This window comes from Puma concolor, chromosome C1, assembly GCF_028749965.1.
Source record: "Puma concolor isolate L17-30 chromosome C1, mPumCon1.1.hap2, whole genome shotgun sequence".
NCBI lineage: Eukaryota > Metazoa > Chordata > Mammalia > Carnivora > Felidae > Puma > Puma concolor.
Genome location: NC_141674.1, coordinates 175,276,266 through 175,301,030, shown reverse-complemented (window position 1 = coordinate 175,301,030; position 24,765 = coordinate 175,276,266). Strand labels below are relative to the sequence as shown.

The window sequence follows — 24,765 nt, the reverse complement described above, 5'->3', positions numbered from 1 at the left end:
GGTCCCAGCAGCATAACGTGTAGCCTTTCTCTATGGTAAATGGTTCCTATTTACTTTTCATCCTTCTGCACACCATGCCACATGCACCCATCCTGCCAGGCAGAGCAAACTTGCAACTCAAAATTCTATTAAATCTATTAGATTTCAAGAGTAAGATTCTGGTAATTTCCTCAGTAAACTAATCACACGCTGGTTTAATTTTTTTTCCAAATATTTTCTTTAATATTTTTGAAATAAGATAACTTCTGAGGGGCGCCTGGGTGGCTCAGTCGATTATCAGACTTTGGCTCAGGTTGTGATCTCACGGTGAGTTCAAGCCCCGCATTGGGCTGTGTGCTGACAGCTCAGAGCCTGGAGCCTGATTTGGATTCTCTTTCTCTCTCTCTTTCTGTTCCCTCTCCCACTTGTACTCTCTCTCTCTCTCTGCCCCTCCTCCTGTCAAAAATAAACATTAAAAAAAAGATAGCTTCTGAAAATGAACTTTCACAAACAATTTCTTTTTACCATGACTCTTATTGGACTCTTACTTTGAGGATTCTCTGCCTTTACCAATCAGTCATTACTATTATGCTTTAGTCTTAAACATCGATTCCCCAATACAAAAAAATTTTTGGGGCGCCTGGGTGGCGCAGTCGGTTAAGCGTCCGACTTCAGCCAGGTCACGATCTCGCGGTCCGTGAGTTCGAGCCCCACGTCAGGCTCTGGGCTGGTGGCTCAGAGCCTGGAGCCTGTTTCCGATTCTGTGTCTCCCTCTCTCTGCCCCTCCCCCATTCATGCTCTGTCTCTCTCTATCCCAAAAATAAATAAAAAACGTTGAGAAAAAAAAAAAAATTAAAAAAAAAATAAAAAAAAATAAAAATTTTTTTTGTCATCGATAGAAGTTTTATATAACATGCAGTAAAAGAGTGCAAAATGTGGGGGTTCCCCTAAGAACTAGTTAAGGAAGATGGCAGGGGGGTAAAGGTCATGCTGGAACTGTCATTCTCAGGGTTGGTAAAGCAGAACTAGAGGTCATAGTTTAAATCAGACTCCAAATAAAGCTTCCTGTATCTGGCCCATGGGATATGCAAGTGGGGTAAATCCCACCTGCTATGGAAAGACCTTACCCACTCTCAGGCCCTTCCCACTCAGGGATGGAAGTGCCTGCATTAGAGAGTCCCAAAGTTCCAACCTTTTCCTAATTTCACTGACCACTAAAGCTCCGTGAGAGATGTGACTTGGAAAGAAGCTCAGAATCTCAGTGCAGTCTTTCGGAAACTCAAATGTTCCTACTGGGGCCAGGATGCTAAAATAGTACAGAATGATTCCCACTATACAAACCCCCATATTGTTGTTTGACAGTGAAATAAGAATCAGTTAAGATCAACTTACAGCAGTACTAATCATCCTTGAGCAATTTAGACTTTTACAACTAACATGAATTCATTAGTGAAGAACTACAGTAACATAATTAAAGTGATTATCACTAAGTTTTTACCTACAAGTTGAGAAGAAGTGTTGTACTTACCAGCTAATTTTCCAGTAATTAAAACAGTGTCTTCAAATAGCCATATATTTGCTTGGCTTTGCGGGAACAGCGAAAGTGTAACTGATGAATATACTGTGAAATATAGAACAATTAAAATATTTTATTAAACGTGGGGAAAAACTAGGTTAAATATAGTCTGTTCCAGCAGGCCCTAAAAAGTGGGAAGGGGTGGGGTGGGGGGGAAACTGTGGAAACAAAGGAAAAATAAATGTAAAATACGATGAAGGGGGGAAAAAAGAGTATCACAGTAAAGTCAGGGGGAAAAAGGTCAGGCATCACTATTTTACTAATCCTTTCTATTTCCAATAGTTTGTACCAAAATTACTAATGATGTTCTATAACCCCAGACATGTATTGTCAGATTAAATGCTTGAATAATCCTCTGTTTTCTCCATACAATTGTTACTTGTTATTTCCTTATGATTAAAATAAATAAATAAAACTTTGGCTCCACAATTCAAGGTTCTCTAAGATAGAGACTACATGCACTGATGTTTTTTTAACTTCCTGCATAAGGGCACAACTCTCTTCACCACACAGTATGGTTTGTCAGCTCTAAGTTGGCAGAAGAGGAAACAGTTTAATGCGTAACAGAACAAATTATCCACAGTCATTGGTAGCAATGCAGGATGAGGCCAAATCTGCCTACAAGAGTAGGTACCTTAAACAACGGGTGGGATCAGTAAGTGCAGATGGCCTGAAAGATAACAAAATTATTTCAAGATCAGAAGTGTGTGGGGGAGGGGAGACCATTTTATAAGCAAGAACAGATCAAATAAACTTACTAAAAATGAGTTCTCATTTGATAGCTCTCTTCTATTCGATACAAGCACTTAACAGAAATAACAAAATCCTAAATCACTTAGGACAGGATAAAATACATTTGCATGGAAATATGTTTTAAGATATTTCAAAGAGCTGTAAAGACTGATAAGAGGATAAAACACAAAAATATATGAATGGGTATAAAATGAAATACACCATTTTCCTACAATAGGAAAAGAAATACCAAACAAAAATATAATTTCAATTCAGAATACATTGATAGCTAGACTAATTAGTGGCTTTATGAAATTAGAAAGTGTCAGGGTAGTAGCTTGGACCTTGAGATGATTATAAGTAGGGCACTTTCCCACATTTGGATACTTTGTTAAAAGGGGTGGGGGGCAGCCCTCACAGGTGAAGGTTATTAAGCCCGAGGAGAATCTTTTGAACTTCACTAAAACTTATATGTGGATTTCCTTTCACTCAAAAAAAAAAAAGGTCTCATTATAAAAGGGATGAATATCCACTCTAGAAAAGTTGAGAAATACAGAAAAAAAGTAAGAATAAAGTGATGGCCCTCCCAATCCCATGACAAAGACAATCACTATTAATATTTCAGTATAGTCTTCCTGGCTTTTTCCTGTGATTTTTTTTAAAATAGGGAGTACAGGGGCGCCTGGGCGGCTCAGTCGGTTAAGCGGCTGACTTCGGCTGAGGTCACGATCTCGCGGTCCGTGGGTTCGAGCCCCGCGTTGGGCTCTGTGCTGACAGCTCAGAGCCTGGAGACTGTTTCAGATTCTGTGTCTCCCTCTTTCTCTGACCCTCCCCCGTTCATACTCTCTGTCTCAAAAATAAACGTTAAAAAAATTTTTTTTTAAATAAAATAGTACAATATTATATGCGGAATATTTTTACCCTTTTTTCATTTAAGATAAGCATTTCCATCCCTCATTAGAAACTCTTCCTAACATTGTCAAGGTCACTTATGTCCTTTCTTGAAATATGAAGACTTGTCACGATCTCGCGGTCCGTGGGTTCGAGCCCCGCGTCGGGCTCTGGGCTGATGGCTCAGAGCCTGGAGCCTGTTTCCGATTCTGTGTCTCCCTCTCTCTCTGCCCCTCCCCCGTTCATGCTCTGTCTCTGTCCCAAAAAAATAAATAAACGTTAAAAAAAAAAATTAAAAAAAAAAAAGAAATATCAAGACTTAACCACTGTACTAGTATCACATAGTTTTCATTTTTACCATTATTGCAAAAAATAACATTTGAATCAACATTCTTATGTACAAAGATCTGTCAACTTTAGTTATATATCTATTTTTAGGATAGACTCTTAGCAGTGGAATACTGGGTCAAAGGTGAAGATTTTGAAGACTTTGACACACATATTTCAAAATTGCTAACCAGATAATTTTGCTGACTTGTACACCCACCAACCATGTTCGAGAAAGCTCACTATACCTCACTCTCTCAGTACTATGTTCACTTTTTAAAAACTTTTGTAAGGTGAAAAATCTAAGAAATGTGTATGTCTTTGGTACAGCAAATCTGAGACTATTAAGAAAATAAAACAGTTTATCATATCTAGTAATCTTTTGTTTTTCTGGTTTTGAAAAATTCCAGGTAAGGATTTTGCCCATTTACCTTATTTAGTTAGGACCTGAGTGTTTTCTAACTAATTTGTATGAATTATTTACATAGAGGCTATTACTCTTTATTGTCTAATATTTTCCTATTTTTAGACATTTTTCGAAATATAATTGATGTATGACTTATTAGCTGCAGGTGTCAACATAATGATTCAATATTTATATATATTGCAAAGTGATTACCACACTAAGTCTAGTTAATATCCACCACCTTACATACATTTTTCCCCCGTGATAAGAACTTTTAAGATATACTCTCTTAGCAACTTTCAAATATAGAATACAGTATTTTTACCTATAGTCACATGCTGTATAATACCTTTGTTAAAAATAGTGCAATCTACCTTTTACGACATCTTTCATTGCTTTTAGGTTTCCTTCCTTATAAAAAAAATCATTTTGGGGGCACCTGGGTGGCTCAGTCAAACGTCTGACTTGAGCTCAGGTCATGATCTCACAGCTTGTGGGTTCAAGCCCCATGTCGGGCTCTGTGCTGACAGCTCAGAGCCTGGAGCCTGCTTTGGATTCTGTGTCTCCCTCTCTCTCTACCCCTCCCCCCCCCCACACTGTCTCTCTCTCTCTCTCTCTCAAAAATAAACATTAAAAAAAATTTTTTAATCATTTTTATTTTCTTGTATTTAACATAATTTGATTTTCCACATTTGAACTCTATGAGCAATATATCTGGAATATGAATCCAAAATATCCTAATACTACTTTTTTTCAGCCTTTTCTTAATGATTTATACTGGTACCTTATCATAGATTACATTTTCTTATACATGCTACTTAGTATCTAATTTGTATCACAGTATTACAGAATTTTAATTGTGTAGCTACATATTATTTTGTTATATGAAATGGCAAATCACCTCTAGTAAATCTTCTTTTTTTTTTTTTTTTAACGTTTTTTTATTTATTTTTGGGACAGAGAGAGACAGAGCATGAACGAGGGAGGTGCAGAGAGAGAGGGAGACACAGAATCGGAAACAGGCTCCAGGCTCCGAGCCATCAGCCCAGAGCCTGACGCGGGGCTCGAACTCACGGACCGCGAGATCGTGACCTGGCTGAAGTCGGACGCCTAACCGACTGCGCCACCCAGGCGCCCCATAGTAAATCTTCTTTGAAAAGGATTTCCAGGTTTTTATTCTCCAAGAATTATTTTGCCAAGTTTTTTAATGCATTAAATCTATAAAAAGAAGTGAAATCTTTACAATATTCAGGCTTTCTAAAGAAATACAATGCATTCCATTTATCCAGGGTTTTAGTTTTTTTTTTTTAAGGTCAATCAGTAACATTTGTAGTTCTATTTTCCCCAATATATGGTTATTTCACACTTTTTGTAGGTTTCCTGCATATTTTGTTTGTCCTTGTTGTTTTGAAAGGGATTTCTTTTCATTATTTTTCATAACTGGTCACTACTTCTGGTATATAAGAATATGTATTGACTTGTACCAATGCTAATTCTATACTTAGTAGTTCTGTCAAATTCCATTAATTTTGAGATTTTTAAGATTCATGCTTTGTAATTTCCCAGGGATATGATAACTGGAAATAGTAATGTCTTTGATTCTTTCTTATACTTATCCTCTTTTTTTGGTCTGTTGATATATTTTTGCTCTGATAAGAATCTATAATGTAAAATAATATGGACATCTGTGTTCCGTTTCTTATTTTCATAGGATCACCTCTACTATTTTATAGTCAAGTATGAATTTGAGATATTTACCATGTTAAGGATATCTTTATGGTCCTAGTTTTTAAAGAGCTTGTTCTTAGTTGGGCATGGATGGTCAACTTGTAACATGCATTTCAGAAAATTATTGATGCTATCTGATACTTATAAAGTGTTCCACTAATATGATATGTAAATTTGACTGACACATTTCACATCCTTATAATCCTGCAAAGAAATCCTACTTGGTTTTAACAGAATGCTATATTTAAACAATGGTGAAACTCTTTTGTATTATTCTGTTTAGGATTTTTGTATTTAGAGTTATAAGTAAGATTGGTCTATAAAGGAGTACATGTGTATATGAGAGAGAGCACATATGAAGGCATTAATTTTTCATTACCTTTGTTAGAATCAAGGCTGCACTGGTTTTATAAAATGATTTGGAGTGTCTTTTTTTAAAATAGCCTTTTGCGGGGGCACTTGGGTGACTCAGCCAGTTGGGCGCGTGACCGGCTCAGGTCACAATCTTCCAGTTCATGGGTTCAGGCCCTGCATCAGGCTCTGTGCTGACAACTCATAGCCCGGAGTCTGTTTCAGATTCTGTGTCTCCCTCTCTCTGCCCCTCGCCTGCTCACACCCTGACTCTCTCAAAACTAAACATTAAAAAAATTTTAAATAGCCTTTGAATCAAGCTATTTTTATTCAGAACATTTATCCATGGTTATGGTCTACCTCATCTAAAATCAATATAGTCATTTATATTATCACAAAATTATTAGATTTTTTAAGATTATTGCTTTGATACAGAACATTTGATTTTTTTAAGATTTTATATATTTTTTCTTGTCTTTTATTTTTTTATTTGTTTAGATTACAGATGCATGTATAATTTATTTTGAAGAACTAGCATTTTGTCAATTCTCTACATTTTCTAATTAATGTCCATCTACTTTCATCTTTATTTTCTTTCTCCCATCTTTTAGTTTCTTTCATTATTTTTCTAATTCTAATTTAATGAGTAAGTGTGCTTCATCTCCATCTTCTAAAAAAAAACTAAAGTGGGGCGCCTGGGTGGCTCAGTAGGTTAAGCGGCCGACTTCGGCTCAGGTCGTGATCTCGTGGTCCGTGAGTTCAAGCCCCACGTCGGGCTCTGTGCTGACAGCTCAGAGCCTGGAGCCTGTTTCAGATTCTGTGTCTCCCTCTCTCTGACCCTCCCCCATTCATGCTCTGTCTCAAAAATAAATAAACGTTAAAAAAAATTTTTTTATAAAAAAAACTAAAGTATATAAGACCAAGAATTCACCTCAGACTTTTATATCCCTAGTCAGATTTTTGAGTCATGATTTTATTAAATCTCATTCACATGAGTCCTAATTTATCTAATTCATTTTTCATTTTCTTTCTCATTCTAAACTTGAATAAGAGTTCAAGAATTCAAATGTTTCCAGTATGAAACCAAATTAAGTATCTAAATTCTAATAACCATCACACACACACACACAAAAGATTGATTACCTAAGTATCATCCTTCCAATCAGACTTGCATTCTAGTATCTTCTATGGCCTGTACTTCTCAATATCCAATTAGTCACACTAAGTCTTATCCACTTATTTTTTTTCCTCAGATTTATTGAGCTATACCTGATATAACTGTAAGTTTAAGGTGTATATGATGATTGGCACAGTAATTACCAATTCTTCCTTCAGTATGCCTCTTATATTTACCTCCTCCCTTTCATTCCCTCGCTTACATCAGACTGTTACTCTCCACCAGGAGCACAACCACAGCTTTGTAGCAAGGCTCCCTGAATCCATTCTAGCCCTGTTTTTGGCCTAAACGTCATACACTGTTAAGTAAATTCAGTTTCCAAACAACTTACAGTTATTGTACTCAAGAATCTGCACTGCCTTATGATTCCCATAAATCTAAACTTTTTGCCTCTACTTTCAAGAACGTCCTTGCACCATCTGGCCCACCCTGCTCCTCACTAATCCTCTGGGCATGCCAAGCCTCTCACCGCCACCTGCAGACAAGCTCTGTACCAGAGCAGAGCTCTTGCTCAGGACTCTTTCAAGCTTCTGTGAGGAAAAAAAAAAAAAAAAAGACTTTCATGTTTTCTTCCAACTGGCACTCCTTTCTAACCTCTCTGTATTGACTTCACATGGGTTGTCTCATTGTCAGTTTACCAGAACAAGAGATTCCCAAAGCAGGAAAAAAAAAAAAAAAAAAGTCATGTACATTTAAGTAAAGGCTTTTACACTGTTGTTGAGTGCTTACTTGGCATTTTTCCAGTCTTCCAAGGCAGAGGTGTCAACACGTAGCCATCCTTGTAAGCAACAATGGTTAAGCTGAGCCCTAATTTATAGGGTACTTTTATCAACACTGCTCCATTGTTCTTAGTTACTGTGGAATTTGTTTTCGTGTAGTTTACAAACACTTCTACAACTGCTTGACTCAGGTACTGACGACTGATGATGTCATTCACCTGTACTTTCAGCATAAATACAGACACTGGAAGAGAAAGAAGCCAGAAATAACAGCATGTCAGATCCTAGGGTGCATATGTCACTATACCTTAAAATGTCATTCAAGACATCTGAATAACCATACAAAACTGATAAAATCTGGAAATACATATGTATGGATGCATTGACACAGGGGGAGAAACATTCCAACAAATTCATTATTCTTTCTAAAACTGAATAAATTTTTATTATTAATAAGGCACAGTGTTATTATCCCAATTTTTTTTCTGCCAGTAAAAAGGAGAAGAAAAGGAAGCAGTGAATAAGGGGAAGACAGAGGTTCTGTCTTCAGAAAAACCCATTTTCACTTGGCCTCACTAATTCTAATGCTATCAAGTAACTAATTCAAAATATAGTCAAAGTTCCTAGAATAAAATGCAATCTCACTAAACCTTAGTGCATGACTAGCTCCTTTATTTTGTTCTGTTGTCTGGAAAGCATGGGATGTGTTTCAGTTCCAAATTACCAAATATCAAAATAAAATCTTTAAAATACCAAGAAGTATATTATCTGTTAAATATGTAAGAAAGCACAGTAAGATAATAAATTGAGGAAAATAAGAATTAACTGGTTTCTAACTTAAACCTACAGCTTTATAGATCTTTGACAATATGTTCATGGATATACCAATGTTAATGTCTCATAAAAAAAAAACTTGTATCACCATGGAAATGCCTTTGTAAAGCCTGTATCACAACTTTACCACCTTTGCCAAAGAGGCCTTCTCTTCTGCTATTAATGGGCTTTGGAGTCAGTCGATGCCCATCTCTGCCATTCCCTAGATGTGTGACTTTGGGGAAGTTACCTCTCAAAGTCCATTTGCTCATCTGTAAAATTAGAATAGTAACTACTTTGAGGTAATAAAATGAAATAATGCAAATAATGTGTTCAGCACAGAGGTTAGCTGTCACTTAATATCATTAGTAATAAAAATTATTTCTCCACAGTTGGAGACCATTTCACAAACATTAGCGTCATCTGTAAGAAATAACTCATGAGGACTGATGTTGTGGGTATACATTTGCAAAAACCCATTTCACTCCAAATATTTTTTCACAAGAATAGCAGGTCAGGTAAAAAATCCTTGTCACCATTGCCTGAGCTGCAATATTACTACCAAACTATTCTTACACCTTATATACTCTAACTTTGTTAAAAATAAACTAGGTTTTGGGGCGCCTGGGTGGCGCAGTCGGTTAAGCGTCCGACTTCAGCCAGGTCACGATCTCGCGGTCCGTGGGTTCGAGCCCCGCGTCGGGCTCTGGGCTGATGGCTCAGAGCCTGGAGCCTGTTTCCGATTCTGTGTCTCCCTCTCTCTCTGCCCCTCCCCCGTTCATGCTCTGTCTCTCTCTGTCCCAAAAATAAATAAATGTTGAAAAAAAAATTTAAAAAAAAAAAAATAAAAAATAAACTAGGTTTTAAATTGCTTTTGGACCATAACAAAGACATTTTAAATACAAATCGAACTACTGCAGTAATCACCCAGTCCTAGAAAAGATGCAATCTAGCAGGCTAGAAAAGAGCTCTGATCCTTTCAAGACTCTAAAATTCAAGTTAAATGTTATTCAAACACTATTATCTATTTAGACACAAAGATTTTTTAGTATATTTCCTCTTCTGTATGATAATAAAATATGTTAATAATATATAGAATAATAATTATAACCACAAGAACTAAAATGTGTTGAGGGTTAATGAGTCAGGCATTGTGTTCATTTTTAAGTGCATCATTCCATTTACTCTTCAAAATCCTAATTACAGAGACATTATTGTTTCTTTCATCATATATATTGGTAACTGTGGGTTAGGTTTGTAAATCATCCATGGCCAACCCGCAGTAGATGGAAGTAACAGGACACAAACTTGGGACCATCTCTCCTCAAAGTGTGTGCTCTTAAGCCACTGCATTACAACTGCCTGATTTAACTCTTTTCTTTTTAAGTTTATTTATTAAGTGTGAGAGAGAACACAAGCAGGGGAAGTGCCGAGAGGGGGGGGGAGACAGAGAGACAGAGAGAGATTCCCAAGCAGGCTCTGCACAGCAGTGCAGTGTGGAGCCTGATGCAGGGCTCGAACTCACAAAGCTAGAGATCATGAGCCAAAACCAAGAGTCCGATGCTTAACCAACTGAGCCACCCAGGCACCCTGCCTGATTCAGCTCTTAAAAGCAATCCTAACCCCAGTTTAGAGTGAAGAGATGGGAAGAATGAATTGGGAAAAAGGAAAGAAAAGGGAGGATTATATTCTGGATAGCTATACCTTAAAATGAGGTTCCATTAGTCTGTCTAAAAAGCTGTTAATTTCCAGGACAAGAATCTCTATATATTCAAATGTATATACGGAGTTTAGAAAACAAAGCAAAATATATATTACTGATATTTATCCATACCTATGCCCTCTCAGCATTTTTAATAGGCAGCTTTGTGGGAGGTTAAATTATTTGTGATTAGTAATTACTATCATTGCTTTTAATAAATTCAGGAGCATCAGGTACTAAAAGGTCAACGAAGCCTTGGTTTTTAGCACCTACTGTTCCTCAAATTATTTATTTTCCCATCATTTTATAAGTTCAGCCCATTACTCTAAAATTTAAAAAAAATCATGTAACATTTAAAATCAAAATATGAAGAAGGGCTGTGGATAAACACGTTCCTAATGCCAAGCCTTGCATGTATATTATCACAAAAATCTCAATATACTTTTATAAAATATGTGATATCAAGTCTACTTTACCAATGAAAAAAATGAGAATTCAGGTAAGTAATGTGAACTGCTCCAAGTCTCACTCATTTTAAGAGGTCTTGTTAGCCAAAACACGTCCCTGTGAATGACTGCAAAGCCATCTTTACACCATGTAACAGAGAGTCTTGGGATCATGCTACTAAAATTAATTCAAGGAATATATTGTTGCAATTACTGAGAAATGCTTATATAACATGAACTAAAAAGAAAAAAAGGGGGGGTGTCTGGGTGGCTCAGTCGGTTAAGCGTCCAAGTCTTGGCTTCCATCCAGGTCATGATCTCATGACTCGTGAATTCATGCCCTGCATCAGGCTCTGTGCTGACAGTGCAAAGCCTGCTTAGGATTCTCTGTCTCCTTCCCTTTCTGCCTCTCCCCCGCTTGCACTCTCTCGGTCTCAAAAATAAATCAATCAATATTAAAAAAAAAAAAAAGAAAAAAGAAAGAAAGAAAAAGGGAAAAAGGGAGCTCCCCAACAGACACACACATTAAACCATGACCTTAAACTCATATGGGAAATATAACTCTTGTGTAAAAAACAAGTCAGACATGTGACACGATGGCCTCCTAAACTAAACGTCCTTGAACAGGTCCACCTAGAATAAAAGCTATGTGTAGAAGACAAATAGTTGCCCCATTCAAAATAATTCCTCCAACAGCCCAGCTCCTAATCCCCTAGATGAAATTTACTGAGCCTCTGGCACAAAGTACCTCACTAACGGGGGCCAGAAAGATTCTGTCAGGACCTCAAAATGTGGCTGAAGATACACAGAAGCAAATGGTTGCCGAAGCTGAAACATCTTAGAAAGTCTAGGAGCACCTACCCACTGAGCTTTCCATAGTCTCCCTGCCCTTTGTCCTTCCAGAGGTGGGTTGTACAGCTCCTCCTGCTGATCTGTGAGCTGTAGCATCATCCCTCCCCAGAGGACCTTTATTCCTTGTAGCCAGAGGCAGATTCTGTTGCTGCCAAAGCAAGCACCTTGGATGATACAGGATACAACTGTAAACGCAGCATGTGTTATTTAATGGGCTACTCTATCTTTCGTAAGAGAAGGTACAGGAAGGAAGGATAATGTTATGTACCAAAACAGGATAAAGCATATAAGAGGGAGACTGCACATAACTAAAAGGGAATTAAGATTCGCTAATAAAATTTAATAATGGGTCTTATTCAAATCAAATGTACCCACAATGGTTCCTTCAATAGCATCTTCAGGAGTAGGAATTCTGATTAATTCCTTTGCTGCAAAGATTAATTTCAGAAATTCTGAGAGCCTTTGATTTATAGACAAACTCCAGTGTGTAGTAAGATCTTAAGCGAAATTCATAAAAAAACCAAACCTGTGTCTTCTGTCTCCTCCTGTCAAAGTACAGTTGTCAAAATAAGACACACTAAAGGCTCCTGACATTCTGAGGCTGGATTTGATTCTTAATGTTTTCCAAAACATTTTTTAATCCAGAATGGATGGTTTTATTTTTCCACATGTAATAATTATGTTAAAGAATAAATTTGGTGAGAAAATGATTATTAAGTTCAGGAAAAAAATGATTCACAAAGGTCAAATATTGCCGATCAAAATCAGTGTTCTTCTGAAGAGATCCCGTATTTCTGCTCCTTAGATCTATTAGACTCAGGACATAATGTAGCCCTGACCAGCAGGGTCCTCTCTAGCTCAATTTGGAAAAAAAAAACTAATGCTATTTATGACATGCACATACACAGACACAGACACACACACACACAGACACACACACACACAGACACACACACACACACACACACACACACACACACCAAGCTGAGTGCGAGAAACTTTATCCGTGTTGTCCAATTTCATCCTAATACAAACCTGCAAGACTTTCCCCCCATTTTAAGGCAAGGAATCTAAGGCTAGAGTTGCACAATTAAGGCAGGATTCACAGACAGGTTCATCTGACTCCAAGTTCTATGCATTCTACTCCCCACATCTCTTCTTGAAAACCAGTAGGGCTTTGGTTTTTACCATATTCAGTAGCTTACTTGTTTCCTTCCAACCAGTGCAGAGAAGAAAGTGCAGAGAAGAATTTGCTGGTCCTATGAGCCTTTCACCCCATCCTTAGGCTGGGTTTGTGTGGCCCCAGCATAAGCAACAGCAAAAATAGCATTAAAAAAAAACAAAAAGTCTCAGCTGGAAGCCTGCTTGCTGCTATTAAAGGGGCATAAACAATTCTTTCTCCTACAAATAAAAGGACAAGAATAAAGAATTGCCTGCCCAAGACTTAAATAGGACACTTCTGATTTCCATGGTGTTAACATTTTGATTAAGCAAACAGGGCTGGCAACCAGATGTTATAGATGTATATATAATCTCCATAACAATCCCCCTACTAATTATCCAACAAAAATACTTTGGCATTTAAATGGGACAGATTCCGCGATTAAACATATAATTTTCAACCACAGGTGCTTTTGTCTCCATAATCTATCCACTCTTCTCCGTTGCATTTTTCAGCTTTTCATGCACTTATTATTTTCTCTGTCACTTAATTATAATCATTATGTCTTGCCCACATAATCTTCTTTTCAATATGTCACGATTAGTTTAAAAATGGTTCAATATCAAATGATTTCAACTGCACCCTTAGAAAACATATAATCTAGATGTTGAGAGAAACAAGTAAAAATAAAATACACATCAATGAGCACAGTCCTAAGGTTGCCGGGGAAAAAATTAACTATCATATAATTAAAAGCATTGTTAAGTAATGAGAATAACTAAAATTCAAAAGAGTACTCTATACATAAAGAAGTGCTCTTGAAAAAGCATATTAGAACCAACACTATATTATGATTTTGCTATAAGATATAGATGAGTGAGTCAGTCTAATAGGGGTTTTAGGAAAATAAAGCTAGCTATTTGTTTGGGTGACATCTAGAGCTTGAAGTGGGTGGGCTGATAAATTATAACCCCCACTTCTTTTCAAAAGAACTTGACATCATCTTATTATGTTGTTACCATTATGTAGGTTACAACTATATCCATAGGGTTGTACCTTATTTTCAGATTTCTACTGTACAAAAACTAGCCCCCTTCTTTTCTGTTATATTTCAAGCATCTACAATAATTTCATTTAATATGCAACATTTTTCTATGAATGTAATGCTAAAAACACAGTAGGTTTATAAAGCTTTTATAAATAGATCACAGATCAAATTTTAAGTATAAGATACTCTGACAATAAAATAAATTTTAAAACTTTACTGAGGTTTAAGCATTCAAATGAGAACTAGACTAAAAATGAAGAGCACAAAAATATAGTGGAATAAAATGGTTGGGAACAATTAGAAATATTCACCTACATTAATTCATCAAATGTTTATTGACTGCTCACTTTGGGCCAGATCTGCAGTAGCTAGGTATTAGGGATAAAAACATTAAGAAGAAACAGTCTTGCCTTGAGGATTAATTTAGAATCTATGTAGATGACAATCTGTATGATAAGTATCCACCTCAAAGAGATAGCTTCATTCCTAGGTTCACTGCATTATTCACAACAGCCAAGATATGGAAACAACCTAAATGCACATCACTGCATAAATGGATAAAGAAAATGTGGTATATACATACAGTGGCCTACTACTCAACCTTAAAGAAAGAAGGAAATCCTGCCATTTGCAACAATATGGATGGACCTGGAAGACATTATGCTAAGCGAAATAAGCCAGACACATAAAGACAAATGTTATGATCTCACTTATGTATGGAATCCAGAATAATCAAACTCACAGAAGCAGAGAATAGAATGGTGATTGCCACGGGGTGAGTGGAGTGGGAGGTGATGGTCAAAATGTACTAAGCTTCAATTATAAGATAAATAAGTTCTGAAGATCTATACAGCATAGCACCTATTGCTAATAATATGTATTATATATTTAAAAATTGCTAAAAGGGTAAATCTTTAAGTGCTTACCACAAAAAAATTCATTGTTAATAGGGATGGGAGGAAACTTTGCAAGGTGATGAGTACATCTATGGTCTTGATGCCTTGATGGTGATGATGGTTTCATGAGTATAACTCCAAACTCATGGAGCATATACATTAAATATGTACAACTTTTTACATGTCAATCATACCTTGATAAAGTAGTTTTAAAAAGTATCAAAAACTGTGGATTTAGTATTTACTTTAGAATCAGTTCACACTATCATTTTTTGAACAGGGAGAATGTTGATATTTTGAGTTCAGATCTCTAAAGGGCCTGCCCATTCATTCTTGCTTGTTTTCCATAATCTGACTTTTTGGTCCATTATAATAGAGACTTTGTGGTGAGAACCCAAAAGATGACAAACTTCTGGCTATGACCCAAATCAGGCTTTATTTGTACTTTGCCATTTTCATACAAGATATCCAGTCACAGAAATTTTAATTTAGCGCTAACTATATAAATATCTTAAAATGTACACAGAAAACATCTGGTCCCAAATTTCAATGTCTGGGTATTTAAAACCTTTAGTAGAGACGTAACAATCATGATTTCACTAAAAAGAATATAAATTAATCCCCAACTCTTTAGCCTGGCATTCAAAATCTAAGATCTGGCCATCACCTTCCTTTCAAGCCTTATCTAATTAGGGGTTGACAAATGACAGCCTACAGGCCAACTCTGACCCACCACTTACTACTGTAAATAAAGTTTTCTTGGAATACTGCCACAGTATTCATTTATGTATTGCCTACAGCTGCTTTCACTACAACAGCTGAGTTGATAGTTGCACCAGAGGCCATATGGCCTAAAATGATCTATCTGGCACATTACAGAAAAACTTTGCAGACCTCTGCTCTACTGTCACATAAATGGGTCGAGGGTCACTATCCAAGACCAACCCACTTTCTTGCTACATTATTCATTTCTTTCTTTCTACTGAAAAGTCTCCCTTTTTTTTTCCATCTCTCCCTGCCAAAATCCTACTCCATTCTTTAACATTTAGCTCAAACACCCCCTCTTCAAATAAATTTACTCTTATTTCAGTCAGATGGGAACTTCTCTTCTGTACCTGCTAGTCTAACGGCACATGATATATTCTGGCCTTTGCTTTGCTTTCTGTTTATTTGTCTTCTCTGTGAGAATAAGTTTCTCCACAATCAATGCATTTCAAACTCAGCCTTGTGTTTTGCCGGAGTTTAGTAAGGGATTTAGAATATGTATTCTGAATGGAATAAAGGTCAGGAGGAAAAGTGGGGAGAAGGAGAGTAGGAGAAAGAGGAGAAATAAAGGAAGAGAGGTAGAGGGAGGAGGACACAGATCAGAAGTGGCCAAACACCGGGGAAAGAATGATAACTGTAGAATTTCCACAGAGGCCACCTGAAGTTACAGCCAGCTTTCTAACCCCACTATTTGGTAAAATTTTGAGTTTAATCTCAGTTACCCAGTGAGAAATATATTATTGCAACGATCACAGCAACAAATAAATATTAAAATTCCTTTTCCTTTTCCTTTTGGAAACTAATATTTTTCCTTCTTTTTCAAAAGAATATTTGACTGGGAAATTTTGACTAGAGAATAATATAGAAGTAGCAAAACTTGCTTAATAAATATAATGCAACTGTATTACAGCAAAGATTAAAATTAAAATTTTTACTTCTGTTACAGAATACCAACATAGTTTGACAACTCTTTCTCCCAGGATACCAGCAAAATTTCCGTATTTGAGTTGGAAGGAGGGTTGAAAGTTCAGCAAAAAAGCAAGGACAACAAAGAAGCTCGTAAAGAGAAAGGAGCATATGATTCCACATTCTGTAATGCAGAGTGGAAAGGGCTGCAACAGTTTACTCTTTCTGGCATTTCAAATGTGGACACATAGCCTTCTTTTAAAGGAACAAAAGGGTGCTGAATTAAAAAAAAAAACTCGCTAAAATAAAAAAGTCTCCTTTTCATTGATTGCTTAAGTACCAGATTGGATCCAAAATTCTTACTGGCTCTGGAGTTTAACAAACAAACAAAAATCTGTTCCTGTTTGAAACAGAAACAAATTTATTTTCAGTAAATTAACATTACAGAGGAAATGTCAAATCTAAAAAGAAATCAAAGAGTTAGATTAAGAACATTATCTCCAAAGGTGAAACATGCTATAAAGCAAATAAAATACACATTTTCTTCATTTCAATCAGGGGCTTCAATGAATATGATTCACCAAAACTAATGAAAAGAATGACATAAAAAGAATCCTTATAATTTAAGAATAAGCACATTGCAGATGACTCAATAGGGAACAAATGAGAGGGCTGGGCCATTAGCACTTGGACTCTGTTCCTTCTTACCCATGCAAAAGACCTTTTCCTCAATGCAAATAAGTCAGTCTGACTCCAGCTCCTAAAACATACTGTCCAACTCACTCCACAGGTATTTCTCATCCTGACTTTTATCTTTTCTTCCCAATTTTTCATCCTGCTTCTTAATCACTTACAATTACTCCCTCACTCACTTACAAATTCACTCATAAACTATGGTATACAGGGGTGCCTGCGTGCCTCAGTTAGTTAAGCCTCTTACTGGAGATCAGCTCAGGTCATGATCTTGCAGCCATGAGATCGAGCCTCACATTGGGCTAAGTGTGTAGCCTGCTTGGGATTCTCTCTCTCCCTCTCGCTCTCTGCCCCTCGCCTGCTCACACATGCTGTCTCCCTCTCGCTCTCTCTCTCTCAAAATAAATAAACAGTTAAAAAAATTGTTAAATAAAGTATGCCATATATGGAGGCACTAAATGTGGAGCAACAGAACCTAGAACCCAGAGAGGAAAGGTTAGGGATCAGTTTTTCACTTGTTTGAAAAGGCATTGGTCCCAGCTGCCACAGAAGTACTGGGTACCTAACACAGACTGAGGTGGAGAAAGGGGCTTGCTTGACAAGCTAAAAGAGCATGCCCCATTGCTCCAGGCATATACAGGAGCATTCATCAGTAACACAAACAACATCACAAGGGCCGCATTCCCAGAATCTAGCCAAGGAGCAATCATGGTTGCAGGCCCCACTGGACACATGCAAGGACTGAGCAACCAACTCTGCTGTGTTAACACTCTCCTCGCACCCTATTTTTCCATACTACCTTCTTTACATACTATATAATTTACTCATTATGTTCATTTTGTTTCCCCTACCAGACTGTTAGCTCTATGAGGGGCGCCTGGGTGGCTCAGTTGGTTAAGCACCCGACTTCGGCTCAGGTCATGATCTCACAGTTTGTGAGTTCAAGCCCTGCATCAGACTCTGTGTTGACAGCTCAGAGCCTGGAGCCTGCTTCGGATTCTGTGTCTCCCTCTCTCTCTGCCCCCTCCCCAACTTGCACTCTAACTCTCTCTCTCAAAAATAAATTTAGAACATTAGCTCTATAACATGGACTTTTTCATTTTATTTACTCCTGTATCCTCAAATAACAATCCTTACTTTTGAATGAATGATTGGGTTAGTGAATGAATTCCTTCCTCTGATACCATTAAGTAAGATCACTGGCAGAACTACTTAACTGCAAGGGAGGATGCAAATGTGTAAACTGAGGTAGATAAGCCTTGAAGTAGAGGGCAGGACAAGGAGATGGGTAAGCAATCATTTCTGCATACAGACTATTTGTAAGTGATGTACTTCAAGCTAAGTGCACGGTCTTTGATTCATTACCACTTCTTCCTTCGGTAATTTCTTTCAACAGATACATTCATTCTCATGATATTGAGAAAGAACTTCAAAACACAAGTTTTTTGTGTTGCTTTAAGCAATTATATGAGGATCAGTTTCCACCAATTATTACTCAACTTTAATTTGTAGGATAATACTCCAGTAGATTACCAAGAAACCAGAATTGAAGTTGGAAGTAAAAATGGAACAAAGTAATTTCCGTGAAAAAAAAAAGACTACTAGAAAAACCCCATTTGGGAAAATAATAAAATAAATAAGAATATTTTTAATATAAAGTTTTTATTATATATATTTCACAATGACTTATGTTTCTTAATACATTGCTACTTAAAAGGAATAACCATTAGGAATCTTTGAGTAGCTCATGTTTTCCCCTAGGTGTTTCAAATATATGGGAGAGACAAGAACAACTTTAGAGAAACATTCATGAGAGGGAAGAGTGATGAACAATGGAAATTGGGTTGGATGTGTTAGCCTGGGTACAATACCCTGTTGGGGATGATCTAAGTATAAATTGCTTAAATTGAACACAAAGTTCTATAGCCTCCTTTGCAATTTAATGATGCAGTGTTCTTCAGTACTCCCAATTAGTATAATTTATGAAATCTAGAGAAGACTATGTCATGCATGCCAAAAAGAAATCAAATTATTGCTATTTATATACCATCCTGAAAAAGGATTTACTATACCAAACCGACAATGTCCCCCAAAAATTACCCCCCCCAAGTTTCTAGAAAGGATGTAAAATCTCCAAACTAAATAATTGTAGAGTGTGATTATTATTTTGAGCTGCACAACTCTGACTCAGGAGACCTGGAGTAAGAGAGAACTCATCACTGAAGTCCCTGCTAACACCTTTCTCTAGACTGGGCTTTAAGGTAGGTCAACTGTCTGTACCAACTGGGACGGCCAGCAGCCTTCATCTCCTGCCAGGGGATCTGTCCCGTACTGCCCAAAGACCGGCCTATCTATCCCTCCTGCAAACAGGAAATTTTTCTTTACCATTGTGTATAAAATGAATTAAAACTTTAAAGACAACTCAGAATCAAAGAATACAGTACTGTAAAGTACTTATTAGTACAGTGCCTTGAATCTAGGTAAGCACTTTAAGTACCTCTTTTTAATGGTTCCATATCTTAATGCTACAAAGAAATAGTGTGATTAATCTCCTCTCTTAGAATGTATGCAGAGGCTTAGCAACTGAATATCTAAAGCCAATGACATAATCAACAAATATTTAGGAAACAAATCTTCCGTGATACCTAAAACAAAACAAAAACATCAAAAGCCCGAGATTTGGGGCCACAGTTCCCAAACTGTGCTCAAAGCCAACAGAGGGGACATAAATTCAGAGGGGTAAAATTCCACGCAGGCACGATAATAACATCCTCTGGACATCGCAGAAACTGGAGACCGCCCACGATTCAATGTACTACACTCAAATCAAGGCCATTCCATTTTGTGAAGTTGGGTGTTCAGTGACTGCTCTGATAAAATGCAAATACTGCATGAAAATGAATGTCAAACAGGAAATGAAGACGCAGTGTTCAATCTCATTCCAAAATCTGAGAAGCTGTGCCATGTCTAACAAATACATCCCATTAAGTAATCAGCAAGTATTTTTTTCTTGAAATGACTACTAAGTTGTTAGGTCACACACACAAAAAATTACTGACACACTAAAGGATCTGTGAACAAAGAAAATTTAGGAGTCTTTGTATTTGTTTGCTACACAGTTTTATTAAGTACCTACTATATGTAAGGTCTATACTGGTCACTGTGAGAGATAAAAGGAAATTAGTTGCCCTCAAGTTAAGTACATGAAAGAGTCAAATGGAAAGAGTGAGGGTACCAAGAAAAGTGCATGCAGAGTGTTTGAGTTCAGAGAACTGTAGAATTACACTATTCTGGTTAACAATGTTATGAAGCAAGAAATGAGTCATATGTGAATTCTGAATGTACATCTTTCTACAAAGTGCCTGTTCACACTTTATTGTCTTACTATAAATATTCCAGGAAACAACTGTTCTTTGAAAACACATGTGTTATTGTAAACACATATGTGTCTACTTAACTCTTTTCTGAATGCCTAATTGTTTAAATGAACAAATAAGTGAAATATTAAATGAAAATCTTACAAAACCTCAAGATTATCAGTTTGCATAAAGTGTCACTATTGTTACCGTTTCTAGGACACTCGACTCCCTTGACCTAGGACATGGTTTCTCAACCTGGGTAAATATTAAAATCATCTGGGGGAACTTTTGCTGTATTCCCAGGCCCCACTCTAGTCCAATTAAGTCAGAATCATTGCAGATGGGGTCCAGGGAGTCACAGTTTTAAAAGGTCCCAGATGATTCTAATGCATAGCCAAGGTTGAAACCACTGACCTAGGATAAAGAATAAGTATATCCCAAAGGGGCAGGGATATGACCTAAAGCCATCCTCTTCAGTTCAATTGTTCTGTCTCTTTTAATATAAAAGAATTTAAATTACATATCTTGGATTGAAATGGGCATGCCCATTTACTCCAGGGCTTGCTGGTGGTTCCTCTGATGCTGTCGCTCACCCCTAAAGGCATGAGCACCCCAGAGAATCGGAGATATAGGACACAGATGTGAAAAAAACCTAACCTTAGTGGCTGCGTCTGCTGATAGTTATTGTTAGTTGTTTAGGTTTTGTGTGTGTGTTTTTTTTAATCACCGATAGCTGCCATTTTCTAATCCCTTATCTCTGGGTCCTCATATTTATTTATTTAAGTAGACTCCATGTGCATCATGGAACACAACATGGGTCTTGAACTCACGACCCTGAGACAAGACCTGAGCTGATATCAAGAGTAAGCTGCTTAACTGAGTCACCTCTGTGTCCTCATATTTAAAAGGGTTTGGCACCACTCAATATTTTCCATTAGTTTTCTTCTTTTTTAATGTTGTGTATAGAAAATACAGAAAAAACAGAGGAAAATAAGTTATTTCCTAATTCAACCTCTCAGAAGTAACTTGGATTCCATCCAGTACTTTGAAAATACTTAATCCAGTACTTAAAAAAATAGATTTACAAAATTAAGATTACATTGTGTATATGTGTGTAACTGTGTATATGGTTATATAAGCATGAAGTAAGGTATGAAAAAAACTCACCACATTAATATTAACTATATCAATTGGGTCACTGAGGGAACAGAATACCATTTCACTTGCTACAACATGTGACATGACTTACTACAGTGAGCTTGCATTATACGTAGGAAAGAAAAAAAAATAAGCCAATAAAGAATGTTATAAGCTGGGTTTTTCAGTTAAGATTGTATTGTGAACATGTATCAATAGTATTAAATATTTTTCAAAATTACCACATTTCACTACTGAAGAACATTCTATATGTTATTATTCATTTAACTTTCTCCTATTAGTGTATGTTCAGTCATTTCTATTTTTCACATTTGCAAATAATGTTTTAATTAAAAATCCATGTACATAAATGTTCATCTGAATTTTCAATTATTGCCTTGGTAGGAGAAATAATAGGTCAAAGTATAAACTGTTTAAAGCTTCTTGATTTGTATTACTAAAATGCTTTCCAGAAAGTTACATCCATTTATACTGTAAATGTAGAGTATTCATATTTTATTTTACCATAGTTGATATATCATCAACATGACTGCTCCCTTACCCCAGGGAGTTAAGGTGAAAACCAATATTCAGTAAAGTTTCAAAATCATTCTATTGTCCTTTAAGTTTACCTTTTATTCTCAACATTGTTAGTTGCTTTGTCCTGTTTTTTCTTCATACCTCTTGATAGGGTGAGAGAGCCTCTTATGAAGAAAATTAAATATACGAACAACAGCGTAAGAATAACAGGAGCCCATCATACACTCTTTGGTTGTTTTGGGATTGCATTGGTGAATTCATGGACTTTATTCACAGTAAAATCAAATGAAAAGGATTTAATAAAACATCCATTTTCCCTTTTACAGAGTCTTTCTTTCTTCTTTCTATATGCAAAGTATGTTGAAATCAATAAAGAGAAAATGGAATTTATTTAGAACCTGCCAGACACATGCTTCAGCGTGTCTTTTAGAAAGGGTTTGAAACCTACTATCAGCATTTCGTTAAAGCAGATGAGACCCACCCTGCTGGGAGAGTGGTTAGATTTAAACAGAATGAGTCCAGCATTTTCTCCAATGCTTCTCTGACACTCTAGTAGCCTTTTCCTGGTAATTAGACATCTGAGAGGAATACTGACCAGTAAATGGAAATTCAGGTGCTACACCAAAAACATCGAGTGCCTAAAGCATTAGCACAGCATGAATTCTATAACATATACAAGATGCAGCCTAGTATTAGTAGATAGCCAATATACTGCCAGACCTGGAAATTTTAAGCAAAACGAATCATTCATTAGTTTATTTTTTCAGTGAAAAACTAACATGAAATTGAAAGATCTTAAAAGACAAAGCAGATATGACAATGCGCATGCAGTATGTATTTTGTTTGAAAGAAAGGCCTATAGGTAGCATTGCAGTATTTTTGAACTTCAGATATCAATTAAACTCACTTGAGTAAACATTCATTGCATCCTGACCAGGTATCAGATGAAGTGCCAAGTCCAGAGGGAGCATATACCATAACTTCTATTTATTCAACACCTTCTTCGTGCATAAACTGTGCCAACTTTTTATGTATGTTATTAGATTTAATATTACACAGTTTCAAGTCTGAGCTAGTTGAAAATCCAGTGGGAAAAGTATACAAAAATAATATAAACAAATTATATACAGAAAAGGGAAATATGAATTCTAAATGAGGGATGTTTTCAAGTAGGAATGAATGGAGGCTGAACTTGAAGGAAGAAATAAATTTTATTTTTTTAATGTTGTATTTATTTATTTATTTACAGAGCATGAGCAAGCATGCAGACAGAGGGAGACAGAGAATCCCAAGCAGGCTCTGCACTCTCAGTGCAGAGCTCGATGTAAATGCAATGATAAGGGAATAACAGTCAGTTGTAGCAAGTAAGAAAAAAGGAATCTGGGAACAATGGGAAATGACTGAATCTCATTCTATTCTCTGTGTAATGAAAGGTTGAGAAGCATGTGACAAGATCAGGAGAGACATGCACGATCTCCCTGGGAACAATCTGTAAAATGGACTTGGATAGTGAGAAACCGGAGGTAGCTATTGAAATACTTTAGGATCAAATGAAGAAAGTCAAAATTAGAGTAGAGGCAGTATAAAGAAGGATCAGAAGCAAAAACATCATCTGGCAACTGATATGATATTGCAGTTGAGGTCAACTTAGAATAATAAACTTTTGAGTTTCAATGACTAAGGGAACAGAAAAAATACTCTTTTATTCAACAATTATTGAGTAGCTGATACTTGTTGATCAAGGTGATAGGCATTGATGTTTAGCCAAATAGCACAAGATCTTGACAGTGTGCCAGGAAGTTCAGTGGGAGGCCACAGGTAAGCCGACAGGCCATTTCAACTGAGCACCCAAAGTGTTCCAATACCTCAAATGCTATGGAAACACAGATCAGGGACACCATGCCAGATCTCAAGGGTCCATTATGGTTCCTGACAGAAGTGAGAGTTAAGCTGATATCAGAAAGCACCTGTGACCTTAACAAAAGAAACCACGCAGACAGGAGAAAATTCTAGGTGGACTGGGCCAAAATGCTGAGTCTTAAGCCAGCAGAGGGCAGGAACTACAGACAAGAGAGCATAGAATGGAACCAAAAAGGGGATGGAGAAGAAAGAGTGGCATTTGAACAGAAGCACCCATTACAGTAGATTCATCTACTGTCCTTCTGGAAAGAAATATAAATTAAATGAGCTTTCAAATTTGCCCATCCTGGTCATTATGATCTAACTCCACTTAAGAGATTTCCCCCTCTTTATACCAGAGCAGAGATTTTTTAATCCCTTTGACAATCTGATGGATCTATGATCTCTCTTTACTACCACCCCCACAACACACACATACACAAATACACGTACCCATAAATACACAAAAAATGTTGCTTGTGATTTCACTGAGCTCAAAGATTCCCATAAACTAAATTTCTAAATGTTGCTAAGGACATCAACAGGTTCCCTGTGTCACATTTTTTGAAAACAGAAATGACTGTTAGAACTATCACTGCTAACTTCAAAACTGTGTTTTAACTTTATGGATACACACGGGTCATTTTTCCCAGAGAGATAG

The 24,765-nt window shown here is 36.7% G+C and overlaps 1 protein-coding gene across 1 annotated transcript in view; it reads right to left on the bottom strand.

Moving 5' to 3' along the window:
- The window catches only part of FAM171B (family with sequence similarity 171 member B), a 68,214-nt gene that overhangs the window by 20,137 nt on the left and 23,312 nt on the right, over window positions 1-24,765 (bottom strand). Inside the window, exons 2-3 of the mRNA XM_086719109.1 lie at window positions 7,897-8,130; window positions 1,508-1,600 (exon numbers count right to left, since the gene is read on the bottom strand). Coding sequence (XP_086575235.1) covers window positions 1,508-1,600; window positions 7,897-8,130 — 327 coding nt within the window. The remainder of the gene's footprint in view (window positions 1-1,507; window positions 1,601-7,896; window positions 8,131-24,765) is intronic.